Source organism: Chelmon rostratus, chromosome 2, assembly GCF_017976325.1.
Source record: "Chelmon rostratus isolate fCheRos1 chromosome 2, fCheRos1.pri, whole genome shotgun sequence".
Classification (NCBI taxonomy): Eukaryota; Metazoa; Chordata; class Actinopteri; order Chaetodontiformes; family Chaetodontidae; genus Chelmon; species Chelmon rostratus.
Window position 1 is genome coordinate 10,670,673 of NC_055659.1, and position 22,047 is coordinate 10,692,719.

At 41.9% G+C, this 22,047-nt stretch overlaps 1 protein-coding gene across 4 annotated transcripts in view; it reads right to left on the reverse strand.

Moving 5' to 3' along the window:
• tox2 (TOX high mobility group box family member 2) overlaps window positions 1-22,047 on the reverse strand; it is a 113,120-nt gene that overhangs the window by 48,705 nt on the left and 42,368 nt on the right. For all 4 annotated transcript variants that reach the window (XM_041958415.1, XM_041958423.1, XM_041958407.1 and 1 more), the window contains exon 2: window positions 13,910-14,002. In XM_041958415.1, coding sequence (XP_041814349.1) covers window positions 13,910-13,951 — 42 coding nt within the window. In that variant the 5' untranslated portion in view covers window positions 13,952-14,002. The remainder of the gene's footprint in view (window positions 1-13,909; window positions 14,003-22,047) is intronic.

The following is a 22,047-nucleotide window of genomic DNA, read 5'->3' on the forward strand; positions in this document are numbered from 1 at the left end:
GCCGCAAGCTTTTTTTATAGGCACGTTTCACCACATGTTATAAGCCACATTTTCCACAGACTAAATTTAGTGCACTACTTGTGCATTTGTTCAATATGAAGCCTTCTAGGGATTCATTTTTTTCTGAGCATTCAAATATTTTCCATTTAAATTGCAATCAGATTCCTCTCCAATAGAGTTTTCTTGCATTTTTGTTTCTATCTTTATACATGACACAGTCAGAGCACCAGACAAACCACAGTACAAAGGCAATTCCTTGCAACATTATTCAATTTGAAGCCCCAGTTCCATTTCCACGTTATCATTCAGCCTCTGATGGAACCGTTACTTCTAGAGCAATGATTTCTGTCTGATAGCACTATTAGTTTGCTGGAGGAACAATCATTGTATTCTGCAATGAAAATGAAATCACTTTCTTTATTGCCCCTGGAAAATGATTTTACATGCTGTCCTAATCACATCGTGCTAGATGTGAGGGTGTCTTGCAATAGGTTATTTTCACACCTGCAAACCAGATCTCGACGAGCAAAACAGGGTCAGTAAAAAACAATTGTGCAGAATGTCAAAGAGCACACTGAAGTCTGCGGTGGTGCTCCTGTAGCACAATGTGAAGGAGTCACTGAGGGCAGAGTTGTTAGAATAACAAACCATATCTAAACCGAGGGGAAACATAAAAATAATCATTTCCTGCTTCTTTGTGCTGAGCAAATGGTCAGTTACGTGTACTGAGCTCATGCTGCAGTACACATACAGAAGGGGGGCAGTGCTAACAAATCTCTGCATGACCCTGGGTTTGCATTTACCCTGTGCTAACTTGAGTTTAATAGTCTCCAGTAGACGCCAGTGTGAGGTATGTTAAGTATGTTACTCTCAGAGTTAGAAAAGACTGACCTAATGTCCGTGCTGTAAATATGAAGCTACAGCCAGCAGGCGATTAACTTAGCTTAGCACAAAAACCTGGGAAAAAGCTAGCCTGGCGCTAATGTGAGATTATGACTGAAAAAACTTTGAATAATGGTGATAAATATTGGTTCTTTTGTGTTTTAAAAGTCACACTGCCACCTTTGTTACCTAAAGGCTAACCACATTCAAGCATCCACCCAGCTGAAGTGTCCTTGAGCAAGACCCTGAATGCCACAGAGGCTAATCTGCACCTGACCTCTGACCTCTGAGGTTCATTTCATATGAGCTCCCTGCGCTGGCGTTCATTTAACATTGGAAGCCAACAAAAGCTGTGAAATGTCTAATATAAAAGAAATGAACAGCCAATGTGCTGATATAAAGATTCATGATGTATACAATTATTTAATGAGCCAAATCAACTACAGTAAAAAAAAGAAATTAGCTCAGAATATATTAATAATGCATGTGGCTTTACAGCAGTGGTCTGGGAAAGCTGTTCTGTCTGCCAGGTGGCGGCTGTTGTCGGCAGAAATCAGACGAGATTTTTTTTGCATATAAAATCTATCTCACGTGTAACCTGACTCGTATTAAGTAGATCTTTTTCCAGAAGTCATAATGCGCTCAGTGCGAACATACGAGCATTGACATGTGAGAAGAAGGGAGGTTTGTAAGGGAAGGGCAAGCTTGTCGTGTCTCTCTCTCTGTTTGCTTTCCCGAGGCTTTGAGGTCATTAATCATAGCGGTCAAATCTACAGCAAAACAATTGAGCAAAGGAAAACACAGACAGAGAGAGAGGGATGGGGGGGTGGGGGGGTGAAGGTGAGCGAGAGGTGGAAAGCTACAGTGAGATGGAGGAGAGGGGAGTCATGTCGATGCGAGGGAAAGGAGGAGAGAAATTTCGAGATGGATTGAGGCTTGAGAAAGAGAAGGGACAAGTAAGGCCCGAACAACTGACGCACTTGACACCCCACTCCTGTTTGCATAGCAGAAATGCAAATACGTGAGCGAGAGAGAGATAGAGAGGGAGAGAATGGGAGGGAGAGAAGTGGGAGAGATGCTATAAATAGCTTTGCGTTTGCGTAAAGCCAAACCAATGTCAGTTTGATGCAGGAAGTGCACCACAGTCATAGAGGTTACAGAACAACTGTTGACTGGGACACAGCATATCAGCAATGTAGCTTTCCAAAGCCTGCAGACTAGGACTCACATCTACAGTGGCATCTCAAAACTTACAATTTTATCCATTAAAGAAGAAGTTTCCCTTCCTAGAAAGCAAACTTTTTTAAAAAGTGGGACGAGTTATGATCCAGGATGATTTTTTTTTAACTTTTACTGATTACAGTGACATAACTAGTCAGTTTATGCTGTATTCTACAGTGTGTTGATCTAGAATCTACATCTGCTAGTTTTAACTTTTAGAGTTTTAATGCTGTGACATGCTTCAACTTTATGCGTAACATATGTTTTGGATATCTGTGTTTGAGGCTTAGTGTTGGGTTTGTGCTTTGGCATGTATGTTATGTGTTAGTTGTGAATTGAATGGGGAAGATGGAGTCTATTCTTTGTACTTGATGGTTGAACTTTGAAAATTGAGAGTTTTGTATTGTCCCTACAATAACTACAAATTTTTTATAGTTAATACTTTTTTGTTGTATGTTACAATAAAGCAAAACCAACTAACTAGGCTAGTTCAACAGCTCAGATATAAGGTTGCACTTATCCATTAATGTTTCTTCTGGAGTGTCTTTCTCTTGCAACATCTAGCCTTTGGTATCTACCAATACTGAATACTGATCAGATATCATTGCACTTTTTTTTTTTCAAAATTTACAGTCTGTATATTCTCAAATGTGGGACTCACTGCAATAAGTGAGACATTATTAGACATCATGGATGCTGTTGCATTCAAAATTGAGTGACCTGTCCACTGTGACCGATTGATACATAGCAAAAACAGTGAATTTTATCATGACAAATAAACTGGAATTAGTGGGGATGCATTGAGTCTGGCCAACACACGATCCACTTACTAAGGCTGGGAACAGGGCAGAGATCCCTACATATGAAAAAGGGCATTTTAGATCAGTTTTGTACCAATTCTTTATTTCTACTACGACGGTTACTTTGCATTCTGTGCTACAGCACTGCTAACCTGCATTGATCTACACGAGAGGCTTTTCTCGTAAGGTCGCTGTGAGCCCAGCTGTGCTTTACTGTACGCACTGAATACCAAATCACACAACCGGTAACTGCAGCCAGGGATGTTTTAGATTTAAAGAAAGATGAGACAGGAGAGACGGAGAGAAAAGGACTTAACCCTCCTCCTGGTCTCTTTTCATGGATACAGTGTGCGCCTCCCTAGTTTTCCATCCCAGCGTAACTAATCACATGTCAGTCAATGTGCCGATGGAAAGAGGCAGCAGTCAAAATACCTGTGTCAGGACTGTGGTCATTAGAGCATTCAGTGACTCGCTGGCAGGCACACACACACACACACACACACAGATGAATACACACATATGAATGCACACACACATACATACAGACAGCCATAACCAAAGCACAGAGAGGATGGGGGATGGTGTGCTGTAAAGCAGATATGGATTGCCTGTGTGCATGTGTGGATATCTCTGCTGCTGCATGTGTATTTCACCTTTATGTGTTCCGTATGTGTGCGCATGTTTGCATGCTGTATGTACAGCGTGGCTCCGAATGTGTGCACATTGCATGCGTGCCTACGTGTTTGTGTAATGTATCCTGTCCAATAATACACACATTGATCCCGGCGAGATAAAGATAACAAAGTTAGACCTTCCATAATATTTATTTTCCCATAACAGACCTGCTCAGCCACGCCCAGTCATATAACTCCATGCAGATGAAATATGGTCTTCATTACCTTTAAACCACAACACACAGAAAGAAGTGAGGAAAAAACAGAATTGCCCTTCTTTCTCGACTGAAAGAGCACGAAAGGAATTGGAGCAGCTGAGATTTTTTACATTACCATGACAAATACGGCGAAATGGAGAGGTGAGAGAAAAAAAAGAGAGATAGCGAAGGGGGGGGCACATGACGACAGACAGAAAAGGGCAGATCAGACAGAAAGACCAAATTGTGTGAAAAAAAAAATCAGCTCAATTTGTGCTCGACTGTAAGCTGTGAGCTGAGAGGAGAAATAAAATAAGGCATTTAGCTGGGGATCATGTTAAACCATGCAAGTGAATGAGTCCCCAGAGAAGAGTGTTCCCTCTCTCGCTTATGATGGACTTAATTGCCTCTATCAGTGTTAAGATATAACATTCATCTCAGGTTTATTGCTTGGCTTTATGGTCTTGTCCATCACATTGAAGGGTTTCAAGAGGCAGGCCACTCCTCAAATGGCATCTTAAAATAATGAGACAGATTACAAAGCAACAAAGGGGGGGGCATCATTTATATTTGGAAAATGACACCATTTGGCAAAAACTCCTGATGAGCAGATCTGGTATGTGAGTGAGCCGGCGAAGCAGAATGGTTTTGATGGTATGCTGGATGGATTACTCTTTGGTTTCTGGGTCTTTCAAAATGCATGGTTCGTCTGGCTAAAGGCACACACATCTCCCCCACCTCTGACCCCCGAAAGCTCTGGGTAGGTGTAGAGTTTCAGATGGCCACACAATCGTGCCATTGTGCTCCTGTTAACACAATGAAAACAAAGCTAACACATCGCTGACATTCAACTCCCCCCACTCTGCCTAACCTTGACTTCCAACACAACTCAGGTGGAACACAGAAATGGATAATCAGGCGACAGAGAAACCCGAAAAGAGCTGAAAAATACCAAAGCATACTGTTGTTAATGTAGAGAGAAATGTAATGGATTCTGTCTGCACACGGCCCGAACAATCAAGAATGTTTAATCAAAGCTTAACATGCTTCTGGAGCGACGCAACAGCGACATATCGTTTCATTTCTCTAAGATGTGGTTCTGATCTCCTAAAAACAGGCTGCTTCTCATCACACGAGGGCATGAGAACCATGTCTGCAGGTTCCATTAAATCTATTAAATCCACTTGCATTATATCATAGTGCTAACCACACAATAGGAGCCTTTCAAGGGCAGTCCCAGAGGAAGCCAACAAAGGGCCCTCTCTTTCACAGACTAGTCAAGTAATTCAGAAAGAGCCAAACACCATTTTTGTGTGTGTGGATCCTCTTCACCAGACCCACAATTTCACCAAGTCAAGAAAAAAGGAATAGAGCGGAAAAGAGAGCAGCAAGATACCTGTTTTTTTCCCATTTCAAGTGCCTTATTTAAGAAGACACTGGGTCTGGTGGAGAAGTGTCCTTCCATGAAAGAGTGAGTGTCTGGCACAGAAAAAGCACAGACCTAGAGAGAAATGCCAGGCAGCAATTTGAGAGTGACTGAGCGCTGATTATATTCAATAAATGCTCTTATTTGCATATACTTTTGTTATATTCTCCACACAGGAAATGTTTTCAGTTCTGTTTGTTTGTCCTTCTAACCTTACAAGAGCAGTCATATTGGATGATTCAACAAAACTCAAAACAAAAATTATTACGTTCAACAATATTTTTTGTATGTCCAGTTCCAAGGTTTTTAATACCCTGGACATTTTCTTCAATGTATGTTTAGTTTAAGAAAGTACTGTGGCCATGGAAAATAAGCTATGGTTAAGGTATGGTTAACCAACTAAAACGCATGGTTAACGGAAAATGGTAATTGCAGATCTATCATAGGACACAAAAGTGCATAAAAGTTGGACTTCTTACAGCCTGAATTTCCTGCATTGCTACATCTATGGCACCCTACCTCCAGCATTGGCACTGGACGTAAATTAGGAGGTGCAGTACTGTCAACACATCCTCATATCTAAACAACTAATACGTTGATTGCCAATGACTCCCAAAACGAAATATCACCGAGTACCAGAGACAAGGCGACACTTCGTCGTACCAGACTTTTATCCTCGCGGTCACGTCGTTAACATTGTTAAACGGTCACAGTTTGCTTTGGTGTAGGCACCAGAACCTCTTGGCCAGTTTAGGAAAAGATAATGGGTTAAAATGAGCATGTCACTGTCAGGTACGCCAACCAGCTAAAATGTGTTATGCAATTTAAAATAGATGAACATGAACAGCAGTCTCCTGTGTTTATTTGATCCATCCATCCACCCCACCTCCTCCATATGTTGACTCTCCAGCTCTTCGTGCAATGTCACCTTTGCTCCCATCATGATTACTACGGCCACAAGATATCACCGCCAAACAATAAACGCAAGTGTGATTCATACTTGTAAAGTCGACCTATATGGTCATTTTTAAGAAGACCGGCTGGAATTGATAAAGATGTAATTCCTTGGGATAAAATTATGTTTACCATTACTAAAGAAGGCTCCAGATTTCAATTAAATTTGATCAAACAGAAGCACTGCTTAATTTAGCTGTAGCTAGCAGCACCATGCTACCACCGCTAAAGTTTAGATGATGCATATCAGAGCGAACCTGCAAAGACTGATAACATTTCAGAGCTAAAACACTTCAATTGACAGGAAATCATTCTGCAACTATTTTGCGAGTCAACTAATTGTGATTTTACAAGCTGACATGTAGATATGCTGAAAGTAAACTTTTTGTTGGACAAAACAACACATTTAAAGACCTCGCGGGGTAGCGTTGGTTAGTTAAAATGGATATTTTTCACTATTTTCTGACATTGTGTAGACAAATTAATCAATTGATGATGCACGAAAATCATCACTAGTTGCAGCTCAAATGTGACATGTAGATGGTGATTCAGCGACAAGATAAACGTACAATTAATTATTATGAATTTAGTGACTCTGGCGCATTCTTGTATGCAGCCTTGTTATGCCAGGACAGGACTTTGATATTCTCCAAAAAACATTCCTTAATCAGCATGATTTCACTGTGATATTTGTGCAGATTCAGATCTAGATGGAAATGTAAAAAAGCAAAAGCATTTTCTATTAAAATAACGAATGAGGAGGGTTGTGCAACCTTGGCAGGGGTATGTGCTCTCTGGTTAAGAATGTCTTTCGGAGAAATTCTTATAAAACCTGCTCAACCTTTTCTATTTGTGCAGACAATGACATTCATGACCTTTTCAATTCAAATCACAATTATTGTCTCGCCATTCTGCAGCGGTAAAGCATAACTTCAGCTGTTTAAGAACTGTTTTCCCAAGAAACCAACCTGGTGTGCACAAGTACAGTAATAACACACAATCTAGCACCAGCAGGGGGAAAAAAAAAACCTTCTTTCTGTATTTGGGACCTCACCATGTATTTAAATCTAAATGCAGCATCCAGCAACGTCTACTTCTGTCAATAGGGCTCAAAATAATTCACTGTTCTTTCATTCACTGCCATGCTGACTCCACATCCAGCCTCTGCCACTAGCGTTCAGGCAGAATTTTTTATTACCAATCTAATTGCACATTCCACCCTGACAAGAGCTCATTAAACCTTAATTATACACATGTTGTTTTCTACAAACATCTCCATTTGGGTCTCTCTGCCTTGTAATTGTTCAGCAGGGACAACCAGTTGAGATTTCGCAGATTGAGAGTGGATAAGAGAGAGTGAGAAAGGAAGGGGGGGGGTAAAGGGAAAGAGAGAGGGGGAGAAAGAGGAAAAAATGCCAGAGAGAGAGAGAGAAAGAGAGAGCGAAAGACAGAGAGGAGTGTCTGGAAGTAGGTCATGCCTCTCCATAAACAAGGCATGGTTTCTAAAATAATATACCCATCCAGTGGAAGTAATGCCAAACAACTGAGCGAATGTGGAGCTCATGTAATATTTACAGAGCACTAATACATAGATGGCAGGTCTTTTTCTCAGCAGCCCCCCACCCCCCCTCCAAAGCCAGAGGTTTCTTTTTTTTTTCATCTGTTTTTCTTCCTCATGCCATTTGAATTTCAGAGAAAGCCAACTACATTGATATATCTGGCAGGGAGGGGGGAGCTGGGGGGTGTTAAGATGTTGAGTTTCCCTCTCTTACCTTCTCTCTCCCTCTCTGCCTCTCCTATCTCTTCCTATCCCTCTCTCTCTCCTCGTCCTCTCCATTGTTCTCTCGGCATTGGCTTTGGCTGTGATGTTTTTTCACACATTTGTTACATTTTAGCGAGGGAAAGTGGGCCTTAATCCAGACTCTTTGAGGCATGGGCGATGATATTACTGTGGAGAATCGCCCTTTTAAAGACTTCTTTTAACTCCAGCTGGTGCTGTAAGGTCACCAAGCACTTGTTCGACGTCGGGCCCAGCGTGACGCTTCTGGGCTCGGGACTAACTGGCTGTCTCGACTCCGGGCCGGGCTTTCTGGGCTTTTGACAGCGTCTGGCAATCCTACTGCAAGAGGGCAAAAACTGTAAAGGAAAACCTCTTCAGTATGCAAGTCCAGTGAGAAAACTATTCTGCTGATTATTATGTTTGATATGCAGGACATTTGCAGTAGCTTACCTGATTTGGCAACTAAAGGGGGATGCCTGGGCACACAGTTGATATACTTGGTACGAAGAAGAGCATGGAGTTTGGACCTAGTTCAACTCCTCCAGAGCAGCTTCTCAAATGTGAGACTGCTTTTCTCCTTATATATGATAGTAAACTGACTTTTGGTTTTGGACTGTTGGTGAGACAAAAAAGGGCATCTGAGATGATGCATATCACAGCGAGCCTGCAAAGTTCATTTCAGTCATTTTTACAAGCTGGTTCCAACATTTTAAATGTGAGGTTTTACTTTGACATGTAGGTATGATGATAATAAACTGGGCAAACTGAATAGACTGAATGGACACCTTGGACTCTGAGACATTATAACAGATGTCTGTCACTATTTTCTGACGTTTTGCAAAACATAAAAACACTCAGTGATAATCATCAGTTGCAGCCCAACATGTATAATAAGAAATTTGTCCGATGTAATGAATAAACATTAAACAGCATTCAATGTATTAAAATATAATTTTACCTATACTTTCTATATAGTTATAGATATCAATATCAATATGATCCTTATGAATTTTCTGATATTGATATTATGTCACCTAACACAACAACATTGATTATGGGAGGTTTACAAAACAGCCACAGTAACAAATCATAAGTGTTATTATGTTTTCAAACTGTGTTAATGTGGCGATGCTCGTGACACCTTAATATCAGATGCTTTTGACAATCCCTGGTGGCATGAAATGAGATGTCTATCAGAGACATCCGGTGTCACTGCCACTTAGCACCCAAAAAGCATCAAGTGTCCACGCTGAGCCTCTCAGTCATCGCTGGGGACCTCCTCAGCCTGTCACTGTTGACACTTACTGTATGCATCACTGATACCCACCCAGCAGCAGAAAATAAATAGCCTGCCATCAGATCACTCCTGCGTTGCAATTTTACAATTATCTTGGCAAGGATTTTTTTTTTTTTTTTTTTTTTTTTTTTTTTTACAGCAGGCGTTTGTTTTGTGTCTCTGTTTTGTTTGTTTATTCAGTTGGTTAGTTAAAATATTCCATTCTTAGCACAATTACAGTGGAACATCAGTCAGTTCTCACCAACATCAAACACGCTCACTGTACGGTGTGATGTGAACCATGTCAAGATAAACAAACATGACATATTAAACAGGAAAATGAGTCATTCTTATTATCCCACCGAAATAAATCTGGAAAACACTAATTATAACAAGCTGCTCCCGATCCTGACTGATTCAACCCTGTTTTCTGGCTGTCTTAGTGTGTGTGTATGTATGTATGTATGTACAGTGTGTGTGTGCTTGCGTGTGTGTGGAGATGCATTACTCACGTTGTGGGGACATGAATCTCTTTAAACAGTCACATTGTGAGGACACGCCTTCCTTGTGGGGACATACGCAAGTCCCCATTATGTAAATCATTACATTTTAGGGTTAAGACTTGGGTTAAGGTTTGAGTGAGGTTAGGTTTAGGTTAAGGGTTAGGGTTAGGCAAGTAGTGGTTATGGTTCGGGTACGTCTCAAAGAAATGAATGTAAGTCAATGTAATGTCCCCAAAAGTAATGGAAGCACGACTGTGTATGTGTGTTTGTGTGTGTCTGTCACATTCTTCTCTTGCTGCTGCCTTAATAGGCAGTCTCTTAGATATTCGCTACAGAATTGCGCTCATGCAATATTAATATCACACCGAAATATGGAAGCCAGAGCCCCCACTCCTTCTCTCACTCCCGACATAATTGACTATGCAAGGCTCCAAATCAGCTTGGAAAAAGAGAGAAAGACACAGAGAGACGAAGCAGGAGAGAGAGAGCGAGAGAGAGGGAGATATGTAGAAACCAAGGGAAACAGAAAGAGAAAGAGACGGAGTTCTGAAACGATCCTGTCATCTCTGCGCTATAGCAGATTCTGAACCTTCACCCCATGTATCACTGTCAAGGCAGTGGAGCTAAAACAACAACAACAATAACAACAACGACAACGGTAGCTCAAACAGTTTGACTCCCTGCGAAGAATACGCTGCTCCAGCAGCGTTGAGAGTCATCGCGCATCAACTTAAACACTCATGTAATTCATGATTTAATTTCATTGCATAGATTCCTGTGGTTCCATTATAGATGACAGTAAAAGTTGAACACACTACACCATGCGTGCCTGCAGCAGGTAGGCGTAAAGCTGGCTCAGCCATTGCAAACACACTGTGCAGCCACACTGCTTGAACCCACAGAAAGTTACATTAAATTCTAGTATATCTGAAAGTTTCCAAAATAAACTGTCAGGGTGATCCTACAAAATGAGATTAAATGAGGAATAAGATGATTTTCTACAACTTTAAGGTGCTTTAAGGTACCCTGAGGAGTTTTTGACCACTAGTCAATAAATAATATGGAGCAAGTGGGTCCTCATTAATTTGTTTAATATTTATCAACACACACGTGATACGAGTTCTGGCCAATGATTTCACACTATTCCACTGATCTATATGTGGCAGTAATGTGCAAAGAATGTGCCAAGAAACGCAGGACACCGTCAGTAAGAGGCAGAGAGGAGGAAGACAGCTAGCAAGTAAACGCTGATGTGTAGGCTTAAAAAAAACGATAAATTAAAAAAATCCCGATTTGCAAATGTTTCATGATTTATTTGTTTGACCTCAAGAATGCACATATAATTCTTGAGAAACACTGAATGTGAAGAGAAAGAAAACCCCACAGAGCACCTTTAAACCAAATGATTACTTTGGATACACCCATGCTAGCTGTTTCCCTCTGCTGCTAGTCTTTATGCTAAGCTAGGCTAATTACCTTTTCCCTAGCGTGTTCAGTAAGAGGTTAATAATCTTATTTCCACTGACCTGCCTTATGCTTTATGCTCATTCTCAACGTACTCACTTACCACAGATGCATGCCTAACGGACATTATACACTGTGCATGTGTGATTTGGGACAGATTCATTCACCCGTTCATGTTTCAAAGAAGACTTCATATAAAACAAAGAGCATTGACAGAAAGACTGCCTTCTCTTTTAGGGAAGAGGTCCCCTTCAAAGCCTAACAAAGCCCCCCCAACCCCTCCCCTATTCGTGTATATGCAGTGATGGCAAGATCACTGCAGAGCGCTGGGGGTCACGCCCTCTGCACTCTGAGCATTTTAAAAAATGAACTGTATGCATTTAGAGCCATAATTGATGTTGAAAGAAAGAAAAGAAAAAGGTTGCGGGGGCAGAGATGGTGGTTGGGTGGGGGGGGGGGTGGGCAGTGCACCTTGACAGGAAACATAGAGGTGAAGAGCAGGAGTTGGAGGTTAGTTTGACAGAGAGAAAAGAAGTGGTGGTGGTGGTGGAGGAGGAGGGGGGGGGGTCGCTGCGGAAGTGCCAAGCCCACTTTTAACTGAACTGAGGGTGGTGAGTGGTGGTGGGGTGAAGCTGGGGGGGGGGGGGGGGGGGTTGCAGAGATAGAGATCAGGGGAAAATAAAAGGGGTGTGCAGGGGAAGGAAGAGGGGAGGAAGGAGAGGAGCTGGGGGGTGAGAGAGGGTTGCAGGGACCTACTGCACCTTGACACTTGCTCTCACCGCAGCACCTGATAAGTGCAATGGAAAAACGTCTGGTTTCCTCCTGCATGTTAAGTGGTTTATATTCTCCTCCTCTCCACGCAGCCTGTAGCTAAAGTCTGCCACTGTACTGACGCTGCACGCAGGTAATAACAGACAAAAGGAAGCGACAGAAACCAAAGAGAGAGGGAGAAAATAGCACATTTTCTATTTCTCCTTTTGTACTTATTTATTTATTTTATGAATTCGAATCTGTGTGAGAGATGCTATCTTTACGTCGGTGCCGGTTTAGAAATTTTCCTCCTCTTGCATTAACGTTTATCTGTCATTTTTTAACGTGGCCTTCTTCAATTTATAAACAACTCCTGCGCAGAGATTTAGATGCAGGGTTTAATTTGCGCAACAGAGGATCAGATGAAAGTGGACATATATCTTTACTACCTCATGCATGTACTGACAAGGAACTCATTCCCATGATTTGTAAGTGGGTCTCTCCACAGAGCAGCATTAACAATATTCACTTTAGATAACGTATGATTCCAGGCCCTAGGAGAGGATGGGTTTCTTAGAAATGCTTTGTTAGCACTCTCCCCCTTGATAAATGATTGAGGACATGTGGCCTGAGACATCAATACAATCTCTGTTGTAATTAAAAAAGGTGCGCACCAACAATATTACACAGCTTTTGCTTTGTCTGTCTGTCTCTCTCTCTCACTCCCTCTCTGTCTCTTCCTCGCTCACCCACTCTTCCTCTCATTGAGCCCTGGAGCAGAGAAGAGATAATTCAAAAAGCACTTGCATGGAGTGAAACATGAAAAAGGGAGACATATGAAATTAAATTCTCTTTTCGCTCTATTGTTCTTTCATTTTCTCTCCTTTGTTACATAAATGCAATAAATGCATAAAAGCAAGGCAAGCTAGATTCTAATTATGATTTTCACAATACTAAAAGATTTCCTTTTTTTTTATTAAAAAAAATGAAAGAAAGGTTTCACAAACAAAGTAGACTTACTGTTCCAGCACTTTGTCAAAGTCAAAGTACTGCGAGTGCTGCATCACTAAACTTCAATAAAATTAACCTTTTTCTTTTTTTCCAAAGGTCCTCATGAACAATTATATAATAAAATAGTTGAAAAATAAGACTTTGATGTCCCAGCACAGCTGCTTTCCGACAAAAGAAGTTGAAATAAGGGGAAAATCACCAACATATTTTAATTTCTACACTTTATCAACATTTATCCTTCCTATTTTAAAACCTGAAATGGGCCAGAAGCAGAAGCATTGTGTCCAGACAGCCTCTGCATGTCTTTGTTCTGTGTGAACACAAATACAGTAGGAGACGGTTGGTTGGTCTATCAGCTGCAGCGAAACGCTTCAGTGAGAAGCTACCAGGCAGATACCACACAAACCACCAACTCAGACGTGTGCTTTATTGGGAGCCTTGTGGTGGCCAATGATGGTTTGAGGATGGGGGACTGAGCAGGTCTATCAAAGTGCGCATGGGAACAGCACATTGGTTACGTACTGGAGGTGGTGCAGGGTAGGATGTGGGGTTAAAGGGAAGAGCAGGAAGTCACGCTAGTTGAAGAAGATGTGAAGTTTAAAACGTTGTTGAACTTTGGATTGTACTTATTCCTGGCTATGATTTAAATCCAGACATTGACTGGTCTTCCTATGTGTAAGCTTTCTGTTGCGGGATCAAGAACTCCCTGCGACTGTGCACCCAAATGATGCAAACTTTCATAAAAAAAACATGAAATACTGCATATTTCTGCAAAGTCTGTACTGCTTCTGAACTGGCACCTGTCCTCTGTTTGGACAGTCTTGCTGTGCAGATGAGGGGAAATGCTTCTTCGGTGGCTGCCACTGTATGAATAAGGGTTAAATGTAGGGTACATGGTAGGTATGGATGCAATCAAGGGGTGAGGGAGCAGGGGTGAGGGGGGAGAGGAGGCTGGGAGAGATGAGTCATACCCCAGTAGAGGGCAGTCTTTTGCCGTCAGGGTTTGGGCGCATGGGCAGGGAACTGTAGAGCCTCACACCTCGATCTGCAGCACCGTATCTGCTCTGGAGGAGGAAGAGAGAGAGAGAGATTATAAGTATGTTGTTTCTGTTTACAGAGAATTCAGCGTGAAACACATGAATGAAACACTTCAGTCACTGTAATAAAATCACAATCGGAAGATCCGGATTTGAGTTCAATTTCAAAGTCATTTTAGTCTCAAAGTTACCTAAGTTTTATTTTCTCATCCACAGTGCAGGGATCATACACACTGTAGTTCCTCTCGTGGTCGTCGTTTTGTGAGCGTTAGTGTTTCATAAATTTCTGCCAAGTCGGAGAGCGAGCACATTGGCTGCCATGTTAAATCACATCACCTCATGGTGATGTACCACACATAATAACTGGATGAGGTTGGCTCAGTAGCGGCACTAATGGAGCTAAGCTGTTGTGTTTGGTAGCCAGGGTTCCTGTGCTCTGCTCCACTGTACTCTACTGACTCCATCTTTCTATACGTCGCACAGCTGATCATTACAGTGTTGTGGGTTCCACGCCTGCTCCTCCCTCTACTTCTCCATGTGGGTTTTAGCTGCACACAACCTGAAGGAGTGGGGGCATAGCACTCAGTAGTTGGGAAGCTAATGATTCGCAACAAGTGGTTCCTGCCAGGGAGAGACGGTGCAGCTCAGTGGGGTTCACACCGTGGCCCACAGTCGCAGCGGTGGTTCATCCCAGGATTCACTCCAAATCTCACTTTCTCTATCTCACTCCTTGTCTTTATCTCCCCCCTCACTTCACTCTCATCTCACCGCGCCTCTGCGATTCCTTGATATTCTCACATTAACATGTCTCTTCGGTAACATCTGTTCAGCAGTTTGCATGTCGTTTCTGCCATTGGATTTGTACGACGTGATAACCTATTGTGTGTGTGTGTGTGTGTGTGTGTGTGTTAATTGATAAAATGAGCTACATCCTTTTCTTTCCGGTGTTAGAGAGCCTATTTTAGCTTCTGCAAGCTGTCTGCTGTTAAGATAAACGCTATAACTGGTGATGTAGAAACTGGTTTCTCATAAATAAGAGGATAAAACATAAATTTACATTTGGAAATGACTATGGCTGCTGCCTGCTATGTACAATGCTTATGTCTTTGCCAAAATTCATACATATAGTCTGCTAATGAGGATGTGTTGTAGATTATGGAGGGAGGAAAAACACGGTGCAGGAATCTAGAACAATTATCACATTATCTCTCTCATACTTTTACTCAATATACTCTGTTTCACCTTCTTCTTTTTACCATTCAGTGTGTGAATAGTGAAATCTATGGCACCACCTCATCAACACACACACACACACACATACACAAAACAAAAATCACACACACATGCATAGAACATCCAGACATGCATGTAATCACACAGACACAAATACATTCAAGGGCAGGGCTTCAGATTGCTATGCAGTGAGACATGAAGCATTTCACTATATTTAACAATTGAGTGAGAAAATATCCCAGAACCAACCAAAACTGGCCCTGCCTCTCGCTTCTAGTCAGTCACATGGCGCAGGCATCCAGCGCACACATGAGCATAGCAGGCCTCAGCTTTTACAGCGGAGCCGCCGTAAACACACCTTTGCAGATTGCATTTATGGGCCTGAGCGCATAGTGATTACCACGCAGTGAAACCCACAAGCTATGCACACAACAGCTAATGTAACACACCATGCATGAAACATATTCAAGAAATCACAGGCTCAAAGAGCATGATTTATACCCTATAAACAGCTTTCTATGCAGAATAGTACTAATGGCGTAGGCCTATCACATACTGTATACAGTGCAGGCTATCCCCTGAGGCAGAGCGAGAGTACTTGCTGTGTAAGGTTTTGATTTCCTGTGCTCATTATGAAAGGTGAAAACAGATGAGTAGACAGCAGTGGCCATCTTGTCGATATGGTTCGCATAATGATGACGCAGCGTTATTAAAGAGAACTCTCATTTACAACTTTCCTCGGTGCTGCACCGTCCTGACAACCAACAAACTAAAACCCACAGAAAGCGGGTATAAAAAATGCCATTTTTATAATGTGGATTTACAGTTTACCTATAAAACTTACATTGATTGCTTTATTGCAATATACAGGTCTGTGAGAGGCTATTTATTAACAGATCTGACATGATACCAAGCCATTCTAGGTTATAATCAGCAACATGACCCAGTATGTTGTGTCTTGTATATCCTCTAGTCGGAGATTTCTTTTTCTCTCCACCCTGCAGAGGAGCTACTGTACTCTAACTGCATCTCTCAACAGAGACTTTTTCTTTCGTGGCTTGTTAGGTAGCTTGCCAGCATCGCGGCCAAATGAATGCCTCGCAGAATAGCTGCTTTAGCCAGCGAAGGAGCCACAGTAAGTGAATGTTTGATATTTCTCCAGTGTGCCAGGCTAATCTGGCCCTGTGGCATGCCATTACGGGGCTAATAACAGCTGTCTGCGGCCTGGAGGGGACACAAGCAGTCCTGGCTGCGCTAACTGGCCCTGACAGACTCATTAGGAGTGCTGGCACCCGGAACAGCAACAGCCAAACTCCTCACATTTCCTCGTTGGCTCACAACAGTCTGCAAGTGCAAGAAGCATTGTTCTCTACACTTGTTCTCTGACACCTTTCTTTTGTTTTCTAGTCCTCACTTCAGACGCTCTCACCCCGTCACCTCTCTTTCACTTTCTGGCTGGCTTTGGGTTCCTGTGATATTTCTACCTAACCAGATGCTGCCAGCCGTTTGCCGGCTCTGCTCGACACCATGTTGAGTCCAACCACTTATTCCTTTTTTCTTTTTTATTCTTTTTAATCCCGCACACCACACACTCTTGTTCGGACCAAAATAGAGCAGAAGGCAGAGTTCACTTGTTTGCTCACGCTACTGTAGTCCTCTCTGAGAAAAGTAAATAAGTAAATACATAAATAAATAACTCTGCAACTCACTCGCAGTTTCTTTCTAACTTTGGTGTGCAGCCACAGGAAGATGCTGCACCACACCAGGAAGAGACTGGCATCCTCTGAACTTTGTATCAGTTACTGTGGCTGGGCCTTGTTTGAGGACAAAGGGGACTTCCCCAGGCAGACAGCAAAAGCAAACATTGTCCTGACGCTTGGCAGGGTCGAGCCAATCAGCCCAAGCTGAGCCGGCAGACAATAAACACAGAGAGCCAATGATTCTCGTCTGGACGTAGAACCATTAACAATAGGGGGAGGGATACAAGTTGGGCTGTGACATGCCTTCTCGCATGACTCCTGCCACGTGACAGACTTTTATGCTCATGACACTGATTACACTGATGCACATGACAGTTTCAGATCGCGTCTGACAAACCGTGTTGAAAAAGCTTATTCGCTAAAATAAGCTAAAGTGCGATGCTGCATGTTTCAAACTGCCACCACATTATCTAACCATGGCTGATGTTATCGGCCAGGATCGAGTTATCACAAATATACTGGCATCAGCACACATATCATCAGATAAGAAAGAAGAATGGTGCACCCGAATTCAGCTGTAATGTATTTTCATGTTGTTTTATTAATATTATTATTTACAGTTAATAGTCATCATATATTTACTGTGGCTGAAGATCATGGTTCACCTGTAAAATATCTTAACTCATATCTTTATGTTCACACAAAAACACTAAAGGAGAATAAATTATATTATTATCTTATCAGAATATTATCTGAGCTTCATGATTCTCAATATCCAATAAAATCAATTATCCGTTGTGCTGTATTATCTCATAAATATTCATCATCTTTATTTTCCTCCAAATCCTTAGCCTAAAGCGCAGCAGGCGCAGCGACACATCTACTCATTAGATATCAGCTTTTTATAGGAGGGGGTGTTGGGGCACTGTAAAGCCGAAGGCACAGCTGTGGGGGTATAGTTACCTGTAACGTTAGCTGTTGCATGTTATATTATTTACGCAGATCTAGACTTAATGGAACACATGTGTGTCTGCAGCCAACATTCTTCCCAGATTAGCTGAAAGGCCTGCGCACATCAGACTCCACCGATGAGAGGAATGCAAGGCCTAGACCGGCTTATGGAGAAACCCTATCACTCATCTATGGTATACAGTAATGCATGCGCACACACAGTCATGCATGTACACTTACTGTATTTATACATTATGGAGACACTGCCTCATACTGCATGTACAGTATGCACTGAACAATGCATGCACACTGACATCAGGGGATCAATAACAGAAAACATTACCCCCCTTTCCAAATAGCCATTGAGTGCCTGCATTGTTCAATTCTGCTCCCTTTGGTGCTGCAACTGCTGATATTTCAACTGGTGAAATACATTATGCTGTCAATTCTGTTGCATAAACACATTACATCATATCAGACGGATTTCTAGCTGTGGTGGTCTAACAGTCAATAACAGAGCATGAATCACTTTTTCAGTGGTTTTAAGATACTTTAGTCTGAGACAAAACCAGCTGCAGTGTGAAATATTGGTTTGCGTATAGCATTGTGATGAATCATTTTTCCTCATGAATTTTGCACTGAATGTGATATTGTTTAGATGATTCAGGTATTATTTCCACCACATTTCCAAGCTGACACTATTACATACTTTTTACGTACGGTACGTCATTTTCAGGTTTAGATTTGAACATTAGTTGAACTTGCTGCTCAGTCTGTAAGGGTGCACACTATGTGCCACAATCATACTAGAATTTTATAGCGAGAAATTCGTAACTTTATGAAGCCTGCTTTACTTTGAAGCATTCTGTGACATCTTTTGATGTTAATTCGTCACCACGCCACCATCTGTGAGCTCCAGTCTATAGACCTTGGAGACACTGACGTTTAAGTGTTAACTTAAACCATACGGCTCAAGGTTCGGGTGTAGCAATGTGGTTAGACTCTATTGTTAAGCCAGCACTTGTGTAATATAGTGAATCAATACAAAGCATTGATCACTGTAGGATGGAAGCTACAGACCTGATTACTGTACATCATCAAGCACATGCTTACATTGTTTATTTCGATATTCGTGACAGGAGTGTCACAAACCATCGGGCCGTATTTGTACGCATCACATTTTATTTATTTCCCAATAACGGCTGTCAGAAAGACACACAAGTTGTCTGAAAGAGATGTCAGCTCGGGCCCAAGCAGCTCAACCATAACCAGGACATGAACCCAGGGGCTACCTGCCTCAGGCCACTACTGGCACTCAAAACACTGATCACACCATTGGGAAAATCCAGCCAACACCAGTGGTTGAGCCGTGGCTATTTATAGCTGACCGCAGCCCTTACAGTGACTCTCCATCCATTTCTGGTGTGAACTCGTGAGTTTGCATGCACGTGCACTCTTGTGCTTCTAAGGTGGGAACAGCTGATTATGTAATAACCACTAAAATTCAAATTGAATTCATAGCGCAGCTTTGCCTTCGTATCACGCCTCCTATCTTCTCGTGTCCTCTTCTGCTGGCCCATTCCTTCGCTTCACCCCTCCCTGTGCCTCCACCCTTCCTCTTGCTGCCTTATCTTCTGTTTATATTTCTTCAATAGTTTTTGTTGCTCCATTAGTCAACAAAAATTACGCAATGCATCAGTGAAAGATTCTTAAGCTGGACCTCTGATATCAGCCTCTCTCTTTCCCTCTCTCTCTCTCGCCATCTATCAGCATGTGGACTAATCTATCTCTCTACATCCTTCTTTTATTCCCACTCTCTTTACTCTGAGCTCCTGGCATTTGAAGGAATGAGCATGATTAAAATGCATGAACATGTTGTTTACCACTGAAACGTACAGTGGGAAAAATGAGAGTGAGGAGGTCACATTTGCCTTTGATTGTGGCAAATTCTCACCTCGCCTCATTCTGACCTTATCAATATTCTGGTAGTTCTTCACTTTAACCCAAACCTTTGCTTTAACCACATCTGCAGTATTTGTCTTAACTTGCCTGTTACTGAACGTTTTCATGCAGCTAAAAGTCTGCTATTTTTAGGAAATACAATTAATAGCGAAGGCCTCCGTTCTGCATCTGGACCACAGTTTGAGTTTCAAACTTTGCGCTCATCCCTCAAACTTTCCTGACGCTGCGCCGCTCTCCTCTCTCTTCCCCGACTCTTTCTTGTTCTTTCGAACTTGACTTCGCGTGTACACCTGCAGCTACAGACAGGCTGCCACAGAAAGTAGACTCTGTATCCACTGGAACAACAATGTGGAGCTTGGCTGCACGCTTTCAGGTAGGCAGATAGGAAATTCAACAGCACCATCTAAAATTGCACCGAAGCTCAGACACTAAGTACAGTCGGCTGAGTGGATTATTGAGTGGATTAAACGCTGCTTTTTTGAACTCTCCACACAGGAAAATGGAATAAAAGTTACAGATGTAATTAAAGATTTTCGCTCCAGTCAGTGGTCACGTACAGCTTGCTGTAGGATTCATCAAAGTGCAAAATTAAAGACTAAAGTGGTTCAGTTCAAATGAAAGAAAAAGTAATCAAGCTTCATCGACACCAAAGCTGAGTGTTGATGAATAGCGTCGCTTATTTACATCAAAGGCTGTTTTAAAGATGCCACAAAGACACCTCTAGCACTACGGCTGTTACCAAGGATAACATGTACTGATGATGCTCGCTTTCGTTTCTGTCACTTTGTCTCTCTCACACTCACAAACACACCTGCCCTTTGTACTACATGTGACACCAAAGCGAGGGAGATGGAGCGCATTAATAAAGCGCAGTCGTGCCCTTCCTCTTTCTGATACAGAGGAGCGAAAAGAAACTTTTCATTTTCATTTATGTTTTTTTTTTTTTTTTATGAGGCTGTTTCCTGAGGGCAAAACAACATGGCGCTACAACAATACAACTTACAACCAACAACTGACAAGCAGAGCCAGTACCTGGGCTGTGCACTGGCCACAGCTCGTGTGTTACAGGCAGAAACAGACGGTTGGGAGAAGATTTAGCTAATACAAAAACAGGGGATTTTCTCTTTTCTTTTTTTTTTTTTTCCAAGAGAGGTACACGCAAAGGCCAGATTATTTTAATACAGGCAGAAGCTGAGGAGGATAATTCCTTAACAAATTGGGATTGCTGAGGAGAGCAGGGACTCCTGAATGTCATTTTGCATTTGTCATCTGACTTGATGAGAAAATTCTGTGACATGAAATGTTCTCGTGTTTCCTTTAGCAGAAGCAAATATGCAGCACCATCTGGATTTTTAGCAGCATGGCTCATACTGATAGTGAGACGGATAAGGAAGCGGAGCTGAAATGATTAGTTGATTAGCAACGTACATTTAATGGACAACATTTCAGGTGATCAACCATTCATTGAATGGATTTATTCAATCGTCAAATGTGACAATTTGCTGCTTTCCTTCACTGTATATTGTTATGAGCTGAATATTTTTGGGACTTTGGGTTGTTGGTTGGGCAAAAAAAGCAATGTGAAGACGTCAGCTCGTGCTTTAAGATATGTTGATTGCCATTTTTTACTATTTTCTGACAATCATTGATGAAAACAACAGTTATTTAAAGCCTAAAATAGTGCCAAAAGGTTCAAAAAATGCAACTTTTGGAATGGTAATCTCTTATTTGCATTATTGTTCTTATAAAGATCAAAAACTGAGCATGGCCTTCTTCAATTCAATTCTTCAAGATGTGCTTGGCAGGCCAGTGCAGCAATACATTAAACTACTGTTTGAAATGGCTGTAATTTAAAGCCTGACAGAGTATTTTCAAGGCTTTGTCGTCTGACGATTTGACGCATTCACTTGAAATAACGTGTTACTTTTACACAATATCAGCTGCAGAGGAAGTCACTGTCTATGTTAGGCATACTTGTACAGTAAGTCAGCTTTAGCAACATATTTAGAAGTTCAATCACACATCGGAGGGGGGCAGAGAGAGAGAGAGAGGCAGTGAGGATAGGAAAAGACGAGGCAGCAAAGACAGAGTAGAGAGAGTGAGAGAGGAGGCAAGAAGAGAGAGAGAGAGATGGAGATAGAGAGATAGAGGGAGAGAGTTGGTTCAGAGTTGATATGCTGACTACAGGCAGTTGATTTGGTTTCAGAGAGCATTGTTACGGTGCTT